At 35.2% G+C, this 14,915-nt stretch overlaps 1 protein-coding gene across 2 annotated transcripts in view; it reads left to right on the top strand.

Annotated features, from left to right (window-relative positions):
* The window catches only part of ATAD1 (ATPase family AAA domain containing 1), a 40,001-nt gene that overhangs the window by 19,376 nt on the left and 5,710 nt on the right, over positions 1-14,915 (top strand). For both annotated transcript variants that reach the window (XM_045853835.1, XM_045853836.1), the window contains exons 6-8: positions 1,895-2,001; positions 9,768-9,857; positions 12,537-12,587. In XM_045853835.1, coding sequence (XP_045709791.1) covers positions 1,895-2,001; positions 9,768-9,857; positions 12,537-12,587 — 248 coding nt within the window. The remainder of the gene's footprint in view (positions 1-1,894; positions 2,002-9,767; positions 9,858-12,536; positions 12,588-14,915) is intronic.

The following is a 14,915-nucleotide window of genomic DNA, read 5'->3' as shown; positions in this document are numbered from 1 at the left end:
AGTTGGATAAATACCTAGCACAATTGCTGGATTTTGTGGTAAAACTATATTTAGCTTTGTAACAAACTACCAAAACTATCTTCCAGTGTGGCTATACCATTTTGCATTTTCACCAGCAAAAAATAAGAGGTATTGTTGCTCTGTGTCCTCTTTAGCATTTTATTGGGTTGTTTTATCAGTTTTTTGGATTTTAGCTATCCTAATAAGTTTGTAGTGGTGTCTTATTGTTATTTTAATTTGTTCCATAATGATGTATGTTGAACACCTTTTCATACCCTTATTTGTCATTTGTATTTCCTTTGGTGAGATCAGGTCTTCTGGGGGGTGTTTCTTCTATTGTTGAATTTTAAGAGTTTTTTGTATATTTTGGTTATAAGTTCTTTATCAAACATGTGTTTTGTTAAATATTTTTCCCCAGTCTTGCCTTGCCTTTTCTCTAAACAATATCTTTCCCAGAAGGATTTTTAATTTTAATAAACTCTAACTTCACCAATTTGTCTTTGACAGATTGTGCTTTTGGTGTTGTATGTAAAAATGCATCATCATACCCTAGGTCACCTAGATATTTTCTTATACTCTATAGTTTTGTGTTTTACATTTAGCTCTATGATCCATTTTGAATTAATTTTTGTGAAAAGTATGAGAACTTTTTTTTGCATATGGATGGGTGTCTAGTTGTTCTAGCACCATTCATTAGATATGCATTACGTTTCTACAAAAATAAATTATTCAGCTTTTAAAATAATGTTTACATATGTCTTTTTCCATCCTTTTCATCCTTTTGAGTCCTTATATTTAAGTATGTCTCATGTAAGCAGCACACAAAGGTGGTTAAGTAGGCAGTTGAACTTAAACAATTTATCTTTAGAAATTAAACAATTTTTAAATGATTGGGTTTTTTTATGAGTTGATTTGATACATAGTCCAACAATGGACAGATTTTACAAAGAACTGTATAACAATAACCAGATTATATGTTTGCCATCACAAGACTGTCATGTCATGGTAATGTGTTTTTTATTTTTTAATTTTTTTAAAGCTTGGACCTAGAACATTACAAAGTATTTGGTGCCACTTCAAGTTCTAGTTTTCAAGGCTGAAATGTGAAAGTTACTTAGAAACACCAGTAATTTCAAGGGATATAAGACAAAACATTTGAAATAGGGATTATATTAGAAAATCTAGGATTTATTTCTGCCATCTTTTTATTTTTAGTAGGTACCACTTTTGAGGTTTTTCATTGTAGGAGGAAAATGTTTCCATACTTCTTAAAAGTATTTAATGTTTATTGTAGATAATTTTGAAGACAAAATAATCCAAAACAGTACATTAAAGTTGTTCCTAAGTCTATCACTGGGCAATAACCAAATTAATCTGCATTTTTTTACCAGGTATAACATTATATACATGCATGCTATCTTGTATGTTTTAAACCATTTTCTGTCCTACATTTTCCCACTTAATAGTGTTTTGACATATTCTAATGTCATTTTATTTATTACCAGGGAAAGTGTGAGGAAAATAATGTCACCACATAATTAAGAGCACAAAGAATGCAGATAATCTGGAAAGTTAGGTCCACAGCACATAGATTTTCCTCCAAGATATGCTGCTTGGCCCTTCTCCAACCTCTCAGTACCAGATTCTTTACTTCTATTACATATGTTGGCATAAATGTATTTTTAGGAAAGAAATGATTGTGAATTGAGGTTTTTTAAATGTGCCCAATAATTTGTCAAGATTGTTATATCAGAATAATGTGTAAAAAAGCATAGTTGAACCCTTTTCCTTGTAATGTTTCATGAAGTTGTCAGCTTTAGGTTAAATGATTTCAAATTATATAAAGAGTAAATAATTTATTAATTTTTAACACTAAAAACTTTTTCCTTCTAAGACTCCTTTCTACGAAACCGTTCAAGTTCTGACCATGAAGCTACAGCCATGATGAAAGCTCAGTTTATGAGTCTCTGGGACGGTTTGGACACGGATCACAGCTGTCAGGTACGTGAAAGAAATGTGCCTTAAACCTGTTCTGTGGTGGTGGTGGTGGTAATAGGCAATGTTTGGCTTTTTTTACAGAAGTCTTCTTCATAATTAAATTTATTTGAAAAAACATGGTTTATATATATATATATATTTTTTTTCATTTATTTTGAGGGCTTCATCTTTAATAAAATGTTAAGAGACTACCTCAGTGCCTTAAACAAATGTAGCAGAGGAGAAAAACCCAGAGTGAAGTCTGTCCTTGGAATTTTTAGGACCATTATGCCAAGGAAGAGGAAGTGACAGTGGCTCTGGGATGTTTCTTTTGACTCTTGCCATAAGTTCTTACAGTTTTTACTCTCGGTTCCTAAGTTACTTATCTTATTTTTATTTTACTATCTTAATTAGTTACCTGAAACATACACACTTTCTCACTTCCTGTTATGTGCACTTTCCTGTAGATGTCCAGTTTTATATTAAGACAGTCTTCTGTCCTAGGCTTTGCCTCTCTTTGCTCCAGAGCCGTGAAAGCCAAAATTAAGGCACCCTGGTGTTCCCCCACAGAGAAAACCTGCTATTATTACTCAGTTTACCTCTTTGGATTCTCGTTTTCACTTAATTCTTCACCTGTGAATATTTTATACTTTCTTGCTGGATCAATAATTCATTTTAAAAGAAAATTAAAAAAAACTATCTGGCATGTTTAGTTTTTTGCCATATTGCTGAAAATGGAAGCTCTAGAACTGTTTTTTTTTTTTTCTTTTTATATCTCTTGGAAAAGTTTTGAAAAAGTTAACAATATTGTTTTGTTTCTTTATTTGGTATTTTCTACTTTGTAATGTGTTTTTGCCATTTAAAAAAAAGTATTTAGAATCACATTTGTGTTACTTCTAAAAGATGATTACTTCAAACATTGTTTCTTTTCTATTCCTCGTGTGTTCTTCCTATGTAGTACCAGTTTATTTATAATTCTTGTGTTTTTATACAAGGATTGATGCACCTTTTTTACAATCCATGTGTTTTAACTTCTTTTTCATGTTTTCTTTCCTTTGTTGTACTACAATCTAGGGAATTTCTTTACCTCTTCTAATTTGATAATTATAAATTCATTTGGATCTCTTCGGCTATTTAACCCTTTCATTGTGTATATTATTTCAGTCATTAACTTTTTTAGTTCTAAAAATCTCCTTAGATTCTTTTTCAAGATTGTCATATTCTTTTTCATGAGCTCCTCATGAAACTCATGTTTCCTCTTGGATTAGAAATCCAGAGCCCTGGCATCAACTAGCTGTGTGACTTTGGCCAAATTGTATAATTCACTCTATCAGTAGAAGGAGTTAATATTTGTAAAAAGGGGGAAATATTATCCACCTCAGTATTATTGTAGGCTTTTAAGGAATTAATAGAAGTAAGGTGCTTATAACAATACCTTGTATATATTTACTATAAAAATATTTGAATGTGATTTTTTATTACTCCTTTATTCCTTTATACATGTTAACATATTTTATAATCTATATTCAATAATGCTTTTTTTTTTATTTTATTTATTTTTTAGATAGAGGGAAAGGGAGAGGGAAAGAGAGGGAGAGAAACGTCAGTGTGTGGTTGTCTCTTGTATACCCCCAACTGGGGACCCTGACCATAACCGAGGCATGTGTCCCAACTGGGAATTGAACCAGCGATCTTCCCGTTCATAGTCTAACACTCAATCTACTGAGCCACAGCAGCCAAGGCAATATTCAATAATTCTAATGTGGAGGATCCAAGATGGAGGCATAGGTGGTCGCACTGTACCTCCTTGCACAACCAAAACTAAGGAGAACAAAAATTTACAAGCAAAAAACAACCAGAACAGAGAGAAATGAACCGAACGGAAATCTGAATACCATACATCCAGTCCAGTAAGGAGGGGCGGAGTCGGAGGCCTACAGAGCGGGGTTGATAGGTACTGGCAGGAAAAATGGGTGGCTGGCAGACGCGTGCAGGCAAGACGCAGACCACAGTTGGTGGACCCCAGAAGCCCAGGGGCAGCTGACGGACTGGTGGCAGACCCTGGGCGTGGGAGGCAACAAGCAGACCCAGTGAGGGGTGCAAGGCAGCTGGCTGTCTGCAGCCGCACATTCGCATGCAGACAAACTAAGTGAAAACGGGCAGCGCAACACGCACAACCCAGGGACCCAGCGCCAGGAAACAAAGCCTGAAGGCACCGACTGAAAATACCTGTGGGAGTTGAGGTCGCGAGATTCTCTCAGCCTCGCAGGAGGCTCCTTGGAGAAACCCACAGAGTCCGAGAGAGTGCACAAGCCCACCCACCCAGGAGCCAGCACCAGAGGGACCAGTTTGCTTGTGGGAAGTGGCAAGGGGGACTGGAGTCCTGGTGAAAGCAGAGCGGGTGCCATTGTTCCCTCTCGGACCCTGCCCCCACATACAACATCACAACCCAGCGACTGAGGTGCCCCATCCTGGTGAACACCTAAGGCTCCGCCCCTCATACGTAACAGGCACCACCAGACCAAAGGAAAAAGATAAAATAAAAAAGATGGCTCAAACAGAGTTAAAAGCCTCCGAGCCAATTTTTTTAAGCGACCGAGAAATAGCCAACCTATCAGATGCACAGCTCAAAGCACTGGTGATCAGGATGCTCACAGAATTGGTGAACTTTGGTCATAAATTAGATGAACAAATGCAGACTACAATAAGTGAAATGAAGAAAAATGCACACGGAACCAATAGTGATGGAAAGAAAACTGGGTTTCAAATCAATGGAAGGGACCAGAAGGAAGAAAGGAACAACCAAACAGAAAAGAATGAAGAAACAAGAATTCAAAAAAATGAGGAGAGGCTTAGGGACCTCCACGACACCTTTAAACGTTCCAATATCTAAATTATAGGGGTACCAGAAGGGGAAGAGGAAACACAACAAGTGGAAAAGTTATTTGAACAAATAATAAAGGAGAACTTCCCCAATACGGCAAGGGAAATAGACTTCCAGGAAATCCAGGAAGCTCAGAGAGTCCCAAAGAGGTTGGACCCAAGGAGGAACATACCAAGGCACATCATAATTACATTACCCAAGATAAAAATGAAGGAGAGAATTCTAGAAGCAGCAAGAGATAAGGAGACAGTTACCTACAAAGGAGTTCCCATCAGACTGTCAGCTGATTTTTCAAAAGAGACCTTGCAGGCAAGAAGGGGCTGGAAAGAAGTATTTCAAGTCATGAAAGGCAAGGACCTACATCCAAGAATACTCTATCCAGTAAAGCCTTCATTTAGAATGGAAGGGGAGATAATGTGCTTCTCAGATAAGGCCAAGTTAAAGGAGTTCATCATCACTAAGCCCTTATTATATGAAATGTTAAAGGGACTTATCTAAGAAAAAGAAGATAAAAAATATGAACAGTAAAAAAAGACATCAGACTCACAGTTAGTAACAACCACACCTAAAACAAAAGCGAACTAAGCAAACGGAGAACAGGAGCGGAACCACAGAAATAGAGAACACATGGAAGGTTAGCAACAGGGAAGTGGGAGGAGGAGAGGGGGGGAAAGACACAGAGAATGAGTAGCATAGACAATAGGTAGAAAATAGGGGGAGGGCAGGAATGGTGTGGGAAATGTAGAAGTGAAAAAACTTATGACACATGGACATGAACTAAAGGGGGGAATGTGGGTGGGAGAGGGTGGGCAGGGGGAGGGGAGTGAAGGGGGCAAATGGGACAACTGTAATAGCATAATCAATAAAAAAAAATTAAAAAAAAATTCTAACGTGACTTTTTGTGTATCTGTGTCTGTCATTTGTTTGAGTTTATGGTGTTTATGTCCTAGAGTGTTTTGTGATTTCATGGGGGGAAAAACTGTATTTGGTAGAATAACTTTGTGTGTGAATTTTTGGAACCTACGTTGAAGATTGGTAGCTGTAAGAGGATTTTGTATTTGTCTTTTGCCAGATTTTTTCCCCAACACAAATAGGTAAATTTAGGCCCAAGATCCATGTGAACTGACCAAGAACCATGAAATCTCTGGGATTTCATGTAGATCTGTGTGAGCTGACCAAGAACCATGAAATCTCTGGGATTTCATGTGGGTGTATGTTTTTTTATATCTTTCTCAGAATCAAGGCTTGACTCTGCTGAATGGGTTTTCTAATATTTTGCCACTTTTCTCAAGCTGTTGTACTTCATGAGTACAGCTTTATGTAGGGTGCGCTCTTATCAGGCTCTCTGGCCTGTGCACACCCAACTCTCTAAGATCTGTACATTTTCATAATGTGGTCAGCTTCTACCCTTGCTTCCCTCCCTTATGCATAGGCTTCATTACTGGCCTCAGCTTAATTCCTTTAGTTTCTTGCAGATTTGTTGATTAATTTATGAGTTTTTAAAATACTTTATTATTTGCCTTGGCTGGTGTGGCTCAGTGGATTGAGTGCTGGCTTATAAACTGAAAGGTCAATGGTTGTATTCCCAGTCAGGGCACATGCCTGGGTTGCTAGCCAGGTCCCTTCCCCTCTGTCTCTAAATAAATAAGTAAGTAAGTAAATAAAATAATACTTCATTATATGTGTGTGTTTGGGGCCAGAGGGGTAAAGGATCTTCTATATCCACCACATTACCATAAATCAAAAGTAGTAAACATATTATTTTCAAGAGGAAAATAAAGCCACATGCCCTTTTTCTATATCACCTTTATGAAAATATAATTTCATTAAAGGAAAGTTGCCTTAGTGTTTGTTGGATGATTAGAGAAGAAAGTATAACAGATAAACTTATACAACATTAATAGAAACTATTTTTATTAATAATTGGTTCTAGTAAGTCTCTTCATTGGGAGTAGTTTACAGGTTTCCTAAAACTAACATCCTCCTAAGCAACTGAATTTAAAGTACTTAGAAAATTGAATAGTTTAGGACATATAAGAGAGAATAGTTTAATATTATATCCTATTCTATTACAGTTTTGTTTTTATGTTTTAGATTTTATTTATTTTTAGAGACAGGGAAAGGGAGGAAGAAGAGGAGGGACAGAAACATCAATGGATAAGAGAAGGAAGCATCAATCAGTTGCCTCTCTTATGACCCCAACCAGGGACCTGGCCTGCGACCCAGCCAAGCATGTTCCCTGACCAGGAATCTTAACTGGCAACCCTTCTGTTTGTGGGACGACACCCAACCCATTAAGCCACACCAGTCAGGGCAGATTATAATTTTAAAAGCGAAGGAAAAAGTGACAACTGGATGAAGTTCATATTCCAGAGCCACTATATTCAGAGCCCCGTGGCATGGTTCTGATACAAAACAACCTGAAATTGAATTTCAGAACCATAGTTCCTCATCACACTAATAGTACTTACTATTTTCATTATGACAGGTTTTTATTGGAACAAGTAAAGATGTTACTTTTTCATTAAACTCCAGCAACAATTTTTATTACCATTTTTTTGTGTCAAGGGGGTTAGAATTGGCATTTGAATAACAGTTTTAGACATATTCTTCTTTGATATGAACCAGTTAGTTTTTCTCTAAAATTATCTGTTCTATTACTGTAGATGGAGCCTGGTACCCCAGCAAGCTTTCTTGTATGTCTGCTAAGGCCACAAAGGAAACAAATAGAGTTGAATGGTTCATTAAACCTGTCACCGCTACTGGAAGTCTAAGTTAGCTGATGACATATTCTTCATCTTGACAGACATGAGACATAAAAGATAATAGTGTTTTAACATAGTCATCGACATAAAGTTTTAAGGCATAAATTTAGATCCAATTATTTTAAATGTGAAATAATAAATGTTTATCTTGATATTTCATCATAAAGATTTTTAGAAGTCTCAACTAATACCTATGAGGCACATTAATTTTGTTGCTTAAATACTAAAAAATTATGTGGTGGTTTCCCATTTTGAATTTTAGTTCATTTACACTAGATAAAGATAATATATATGTAAAGGTAACTTTTTTTTGCCTCTTAAAATCATTCATTAAAGTTTGCTTCTTGCCCTGGCTGGTATGGTTCAGTGGATTGAATGCTGGCCTACAAACTGAAAAGTGGCTATTTTGATTCCCAGTCAGCGCGCATGCCTTGGTTGTGGGCCAGGTCCCCAGCTGGAGGCGTGCAAAAGGAAACAGATTGATACATCTCTCTTACATTGATGTTTCTCTCCCTCCCTGCCTTCTTTCCCTTCCCTCTAAAAGTAAATAAATAAAATCTTTAAAAAAATTGTTTCAAGTGAAACTTCAAGTAGTTTCACTCTTGATTTTTCATAACGAATATCAGTTATTATCCTATATGTATTCATTAGACCATGTTATGCTAGATTTATTTGGAGTTCTTGATCCTAATTTTAAGCATTCCATCTTCCATCCTGGGGGTGTTTTGTGTTGTTTTAGGCTGTTTGTTTAGTTAGAATGTTTCTTAAAATACAGGCTGGTTCCAGTTTTTGTCAGGTACTGCCTCATCTAGAGTGCCTTTTGTGAGCCTCTACTGCCTAACACAATCAGTCTTCAGTGTGCCTCCCTGTCACTTCGATTATCTCTTCTAACACACTCTATCTCAAAATGTACTTATATTTAGCCTTTATCTTATGCAGTTAGTTCATTTGATCACTTTAAGACTTTTTTGGTTTTACATTAGTAGACTGTTTCCTTATTAATTTTATGGAGTTGCAGATAGTCAATAAAGAAAACAGATAAGAGCATTAATATTTTGATTTTTTTATGAACACTTAACACATTGTGGGTAGTTTTTATCACGTGTTCTACTACCAGTCAACGTAAAACATATAAATACGTTTCTCGCATACGTGTTAACCCAAACACAAAATTGCATTGTAAAACTAACATTTTGTCAAATATGTATTTGTAATTATATTTTTCCCCCCTAGGTGGCAACCTGTCACAGTTAATTGAAAGTAATTTGGCTCCTCAATATTATTAAATGTACAAGTAAAATACAAGATTTAATAGAACCTAAGACCTCTTAGGCTAAAATAAAATCATATTAAAGAAATAAAACTTTCCATTAGAATACCAGTAAGTTTCATTTTGGATAGCTAATGATGTGTGCTGTTACTGGGTCATATAGAAATATCAACAGTCATGGTAATATTGAAGCCCTTCAGAAATAAACTTGTTTTTTATATCTTTGTCTTTGTATTGATTTTTCATTTCTACATCCTTTATAAATAAGTGATATTGACCCAGAGGTTGGCGGGGTCACCAGAATTTTGATTATTACTTTCATTCCTTTGCTCTTGTTTGAAGTTGTATTGCTTGAGGTTTTATTAGCATTGAGAAGATGTCCTCTGTAGTGCTAATATATGCCGTGAGATGATGACGTGAAATGTAGAGGAAAAAGTACATATCTGTTACTATTACCAGCATCCTCAGACTTAGGGGGAATGATTCTCTCCTTAATATCATCATCAAGGGGCTTGAAATATTCCCTTGTATGTATCCCTAAGCCATAACATAAGTGGCTTTCAATTGTTCAGTGTGTAGCCATTGAGTAACCATATTTTGCAAACTACAATAATTTAAAAAAGAAAAATCTGACAAGCTTTGTTCTCCCCTGATCTATTTAGGATTAACTTTGATTTGTATCTGCAAGTATTTGAGTAATAAATACTGGATTAATATCAGATTTCCTATAGAAGATTAAATGCTACTTAATTTTCTGTATTTTCTAAGCCCTTTAATAAAAGGGCTTAGAAGGAATAGAAATTCCTTTTAAGGAAACTTAAAAGGAATATTATTGTTGGACTTAACACCTTTGTTTTCTTTATCTATTTAGGTCATAGTGATGGGAGCTACTAATCGTCCTCAGGATCTGGACTCAGCTATCATGAGAAGAATGCCTACAAGATTTCATATCAACCAGCCTGTAAGTGGTTTTGATGGATGTTATGAACAGTGAAATATTCACTTTTTTAAGGTCTTTACCTGTGATTTCAAGAAGGGAATGATTTTTTAAAAAGTAGTACTTATTTATGATGGGCAGGGAAGGAATGGGGCAAGAATCCACATAATTGCTTCTTCTACTTTCTTTCTTGCTTTTTCTTAATTCTTTTTTCCCCCTAAGATCAGTATTATTTGCTTCTCCTCAAAGTATATACTTGTGTTAAGATTGCCTAGACCACTTCAGTGGCTTTCTTTGGACTGTAGCAAGTTATCTATGGAAGATACATACAAAAGTCTAAATTATAGTTTTGGTTTAGCATAAGATGAGATTGGGGGCTTTGGAGCCTGACAGGATAAACAGTTAGTATTTATTTGATTAATTATTGATGGTTGTAATCGGTGCTTTCCTTTGACAGGATTAATGATTAGCCAGTAGCTAAGTTATTACACTTTAACTTACTAGGAATGTGAGGGTGATGCTGAACTAGTACTAACTTCTTTCAAGCATTCCTTTATTAGTAAAAAACTACCTTCAAGTAGATGGTTATAGTTTATTAATACTCTGATCTTTGTACAGAATACTCAGAACTTGAATTTTCTCTGCCTTTAGATAGAAGAAGAAAGAAAGAAAACATGGTTAGTAATAGAAGAGATGTGCTGTACAATCAACATGTTACATGTATAGCTACGTAGATAAACTTCTAGGACTATTTCTGTCAAATTTTGAATTAAATATATTTACTTCAAATTTTGAAGTAAAAATATTGCAATTTATATACAACCTCCCACTAAAAATTATTTTTCCCACCTTATAATCTGCAGCTTATGAAATCAGTTTGTGGAAGCAAACCTGTTCCCTGAAGATCCATGGTTGCAGCCTCTATAAAATTACTCCAGTCTACTATTTGCTATAGCTACAACCTCTGGTTCCTCTGAGAGTACACAGATACTTAACCACTACATTAGAAAGTTAACCTGAAAAATCAATGAAGATAAATTTTTAAACTTGATGTAGGAGACTATACAATTTATTTTTTATGACTAACACTTATTGAGCATTAATATTTATCAGACACCAGTGAAGTTCTGATGACTGGAACATGGTCCCTGTCCTCAAAAAACTCTGTGTTGCAGTGTAGTCAGAGTAAATAAGTAACGTAAAATGTATTTTACAAAGGCATGTTTAAAGAACTGTGAGAACCTGAGATGATGATGAAAACTAATAATTCTGTCTGAGGAGTTTATCAAATTTACAGAATCCAGCTGAGTTTTGAAGGATGGTAGGAAATTAATAGGAAGTGAGGCAAGAAAAGGCTTTCCTACCAAAATGGATAAAGGCAAGAAGGTGTGGAAGCTCATGTTTAGCTGCAATTCTGGGTAGTTCAGTTAGGACATCAAGGAAAGTAGATGATGAGACTGAACAGGTAGACTTCTGCCAGATTTAGATGAACTTGTTATGCTTCAAGCAAAAATTTTGATTTTATTTTGTTAATTAGACATCAGAACATTTTCACGGAAAATTAGTTTACCTCAGTTGTTTAAAGACGAAGAGTACATTGATAGAATCTTTGCCTGTAGTCCAACAGAAAACAAAGTAGATTACAGCAGTGTAGAACACAGGCCACACAGCCTGGAAAGTACATTTCACTAAAGTTTTAGTTTAATATTGTGAGCTATCAAAACAAGTTGTAAAAGGTTTAACAGATTTGTTGTAAATCTGAGTACTGTTGATGTAGAAACTGGGATTTTGTAATCCTCTTTTCATTTTGTTTTTAGAGAAGATGGTATTTTTTTTAATTGCATAACTGTATGATGTCAAACTGTATGATTAACCTTACCTTAAAACTCCTCTCTAAGTTAAATGTTTATTTTTAAATAAATAGTTTTTGATGATCACCTAATACACCAAATTCACCTTCATATGTAATATACTTAAGTTACAGAAACAGTGGAGTTTGATTTTGTTTTTCAGGTCATTTGATTTGATATTCATTGTAATTGGCTGTTTTTTCAATGGTTGTGGGAACAGGGACGACTTTAGCCATAATGGCTCTTAAAAGCATTTATACTTACTGTATGTAACATTCTATAACAGCTTTTATTCTCTAGTATATGAAGCATCATTGGGGGAAGCATACTAGCGTATGAACAAGTATACATTGACTCTAAATAAAAATTCACTTATGTAAATTAGTGAATATGGAAGTTACATGTTAAAGCGGAGGAACTGAAGGGGCACTGTTGCCATCTCTTCAATTACTGGTAGAAATTTTATGGCAGCGGTGTTTTCAGAAGTTTCCTAAATGAAGGAAAGGGGTTGCAGAGCAGTAGAGGAATGACATTGGTGGTCATAGGTATTCATCTACTCACTGAAGAAACATTGAAGGGCATGTTATCATCGCCCAGATGTTGTTCTAGGCGTTGGGGAGTCAGAATACGAAGACACAGTTGAGTAGGACAACCACAGGTAATTACGGTAGTCACTAGTTTCCGTAACCTCTGTCAGAGTTTCTGTCATTTCCTATAGCAATTGTCAGGTAGTTCGCAGGGAAGGAAGAAACATTAGGAAACCTAGTCGATATTTATTTATTTATTTATTTATTTATTTATTTATTTATTTATTTATTTATTTAAAACTAACTGGAAATTATCCTGGTTTTAGGCTCTAAAACAAAGAGAAGCAATCCTGAAACTCATCTTGAAAAATGAAAATGTAAGTAGAAAATTATAATTTTTTCCCATCCTATAAATACCATGTTTATGTTCATTAAATCATTTTAGAAATGAAAAAGTTGAGAATAATGGAACTTGGAACTTAAATCATAAAACTCTTGGCTGTCCATGTAACTTAATAACTATGGTATACTTGACCCAATTAAAGTTAATCTGCTTTTTAAAAAGCCACGTGTTTTCCTATCTACAGATTAAAATCTTCTTTGACATTTTTCAGACTGTTTTTCAATTATATAAGATGTTCTTTTTTTGTACAGAAGTATGAGGGTTTTGTTTTTTATTTAATTATATTTTTGAAGTTGGAATTTAGATTTTAAAAGATGTGGTAATCAAAATCTTCAGTAGTTTGTGTTTTAGGTTTTTAATCAGTTTTAAAACCTTTTTCTCACTTGGAAATTAAAGATAGTGCCAACAATCAAATATAATCATTTTGAGAATGTAAAGTAAATGCAGTATTTGAGATGCTTATAGGACCATGTAAGCATGCAGCCAGTGGTATGTAATGTAAATAACTGCACACAAGTGCTCTTTTTTCATGCTCTTTTAGAAGTTTGTTAGCTTATTCCAGCATTGTTCCCAGTATTCAAAACCTCTTTTTAACTTGGGAATTGCCTTCATAGTTGCCTATAGAAAATAGTTCTCATTACTTTGTGGTTTATCTAATAGCTGTTATTTTTTAAAATTTTTTAAAAAAATCCTTACCCCAGGATATGCTTATTGATTTGAGAGAAAGAGAGAGAGAGAGACATTAGAGAGAAACATTAATCATTTGCTTCCCACGTGCCCTCAACTGGGGACAGAACCCCCAATGTACGTGTGTGCCCTGATCGGGTATTGAGTCTGCAACTTTTGGGTGCACAGGGTGATGCTCCAACCATCTGAGCAACCGGCCAGGGCTAATAGCTGTTACGTTAAGGGATTCTCTTAAGAGTGTTTGCTATGTGCCAAGCATTGTGAGGGTGACCCTTGAACGACACGAGTTTTAACAGTGCCTGTCCACTTATATGTGGAATTTTTAAAAAGTAATTACATATAATGCTATAAACATATTTTGTCTTCCTTATGTTTTCTTAATAACATTTTCTTTTCTCTGGCTGGCTTTATTATTTTTATGTATGTAATACAGATAACATACAAAATATATGTCACTGAACTGTTCATGTTATCAGTAAGGCTTCTGGTCAACAGTGGGCTATTAGTAGTTAAGTTTTTGGGGAGTCAGAAGTTACATGAGGATTTTTGACTAAATGGAGGCTATTGTCCCTTAAACCCCCATGTTGTTCAGGGGTCAACTGTACATTGTTTTATTTAATGCTCAATTCATAGAAGGAGTCCATACTAGTGCTACAGTTGAGGAAAGTGAAACCCAGATAAGTTACATTAGAATATAAATTGCCCAGGCTCACAAAGCAAAGCAGTGATGGAGCCTTTCTCTTAACCACTATGGTATGCTACCTGCTAGTTAGTCTTGCTTCCCCAGCGTCTGGAGTCTTCTCCTTTTCGTTCTTTTCTCATCCTTGTTTTGTTCATCTTTGTAACTTTATCAGTGTTGTGCATGACATTTGTGAGTGGTTAGAACATAGTGTGACCCCAAAAGAGGCTTCACAGCATAGGGTGGAAGTAGTGATTGTTGTAGGGAGGAGTGCTTATTTGTAACATCTCAGGGCATAATTTGGAAGATCTTTCTAAGCAATTTTTTAAACTTATGAAAGATTTGAAACATATACACAAATAACCTTATATCTACCACCCAGATTTAACAGGTAATCTTAACGTATTTTGCTTTGCATCCCCCTAATCACCATCACTGGTGGTCCACTGTCCTGAAGCTGGTAGTATGCATTAGTTCCAGTGATGGGTGTGGGTAGATACATTAATTCAGGTGTAGATTACTTTTACGTGTTCACTATTACACTATTACAAACAGTAGGGAAATTAGATCACTGTATGTATCTGATTTCAAATGTATGCTTGTAAGGAGAATTCCTCAGATACAAAAAGCATAAATTATAATTGAAAGAGAAAGAAAAATGTGAAAGAACAGGGTACTGGGAAAACATTTGCAACCTTATAACTAACAAAAGACAATATCCAAATTATGCAAAATTACTATAATCAGTTTGTCAGGTTTCATTTGTACACTATTGGATTACAGGTGCTAACTATAACCATTCCTAGGAACTTGGTGTCTGATGTCAGTATATGAAACAAGAGTTTAAAATCTCCCAGTGTTTTTGTGTACTTGTTCATTTCTCTATGGAATTATGTTAATTTTGCTGTTTGTGTTTTGAGACCATGTTATTAGTGT

This window comes from Phyllostomus hastatus, unplaced genomic scaffold, assembly GCF_019186645.2.
Source record: "Phyllostomus hastatus isolate PE091 unplaced genomic scaffold, TTU_PhHast_1.1 phas_scaffold_1066, whole genome shotgun sequence".
Lineage (NCBI taxonomy): Eukaryota > Metazoa > Chordata > Mammalia > Chiroptera > Phyllostomidae > Phyllostomus > Phyllostomus hastatus.
This window is presented reverse-complemented; position numbering and strand designations above follow the sequence as displayed.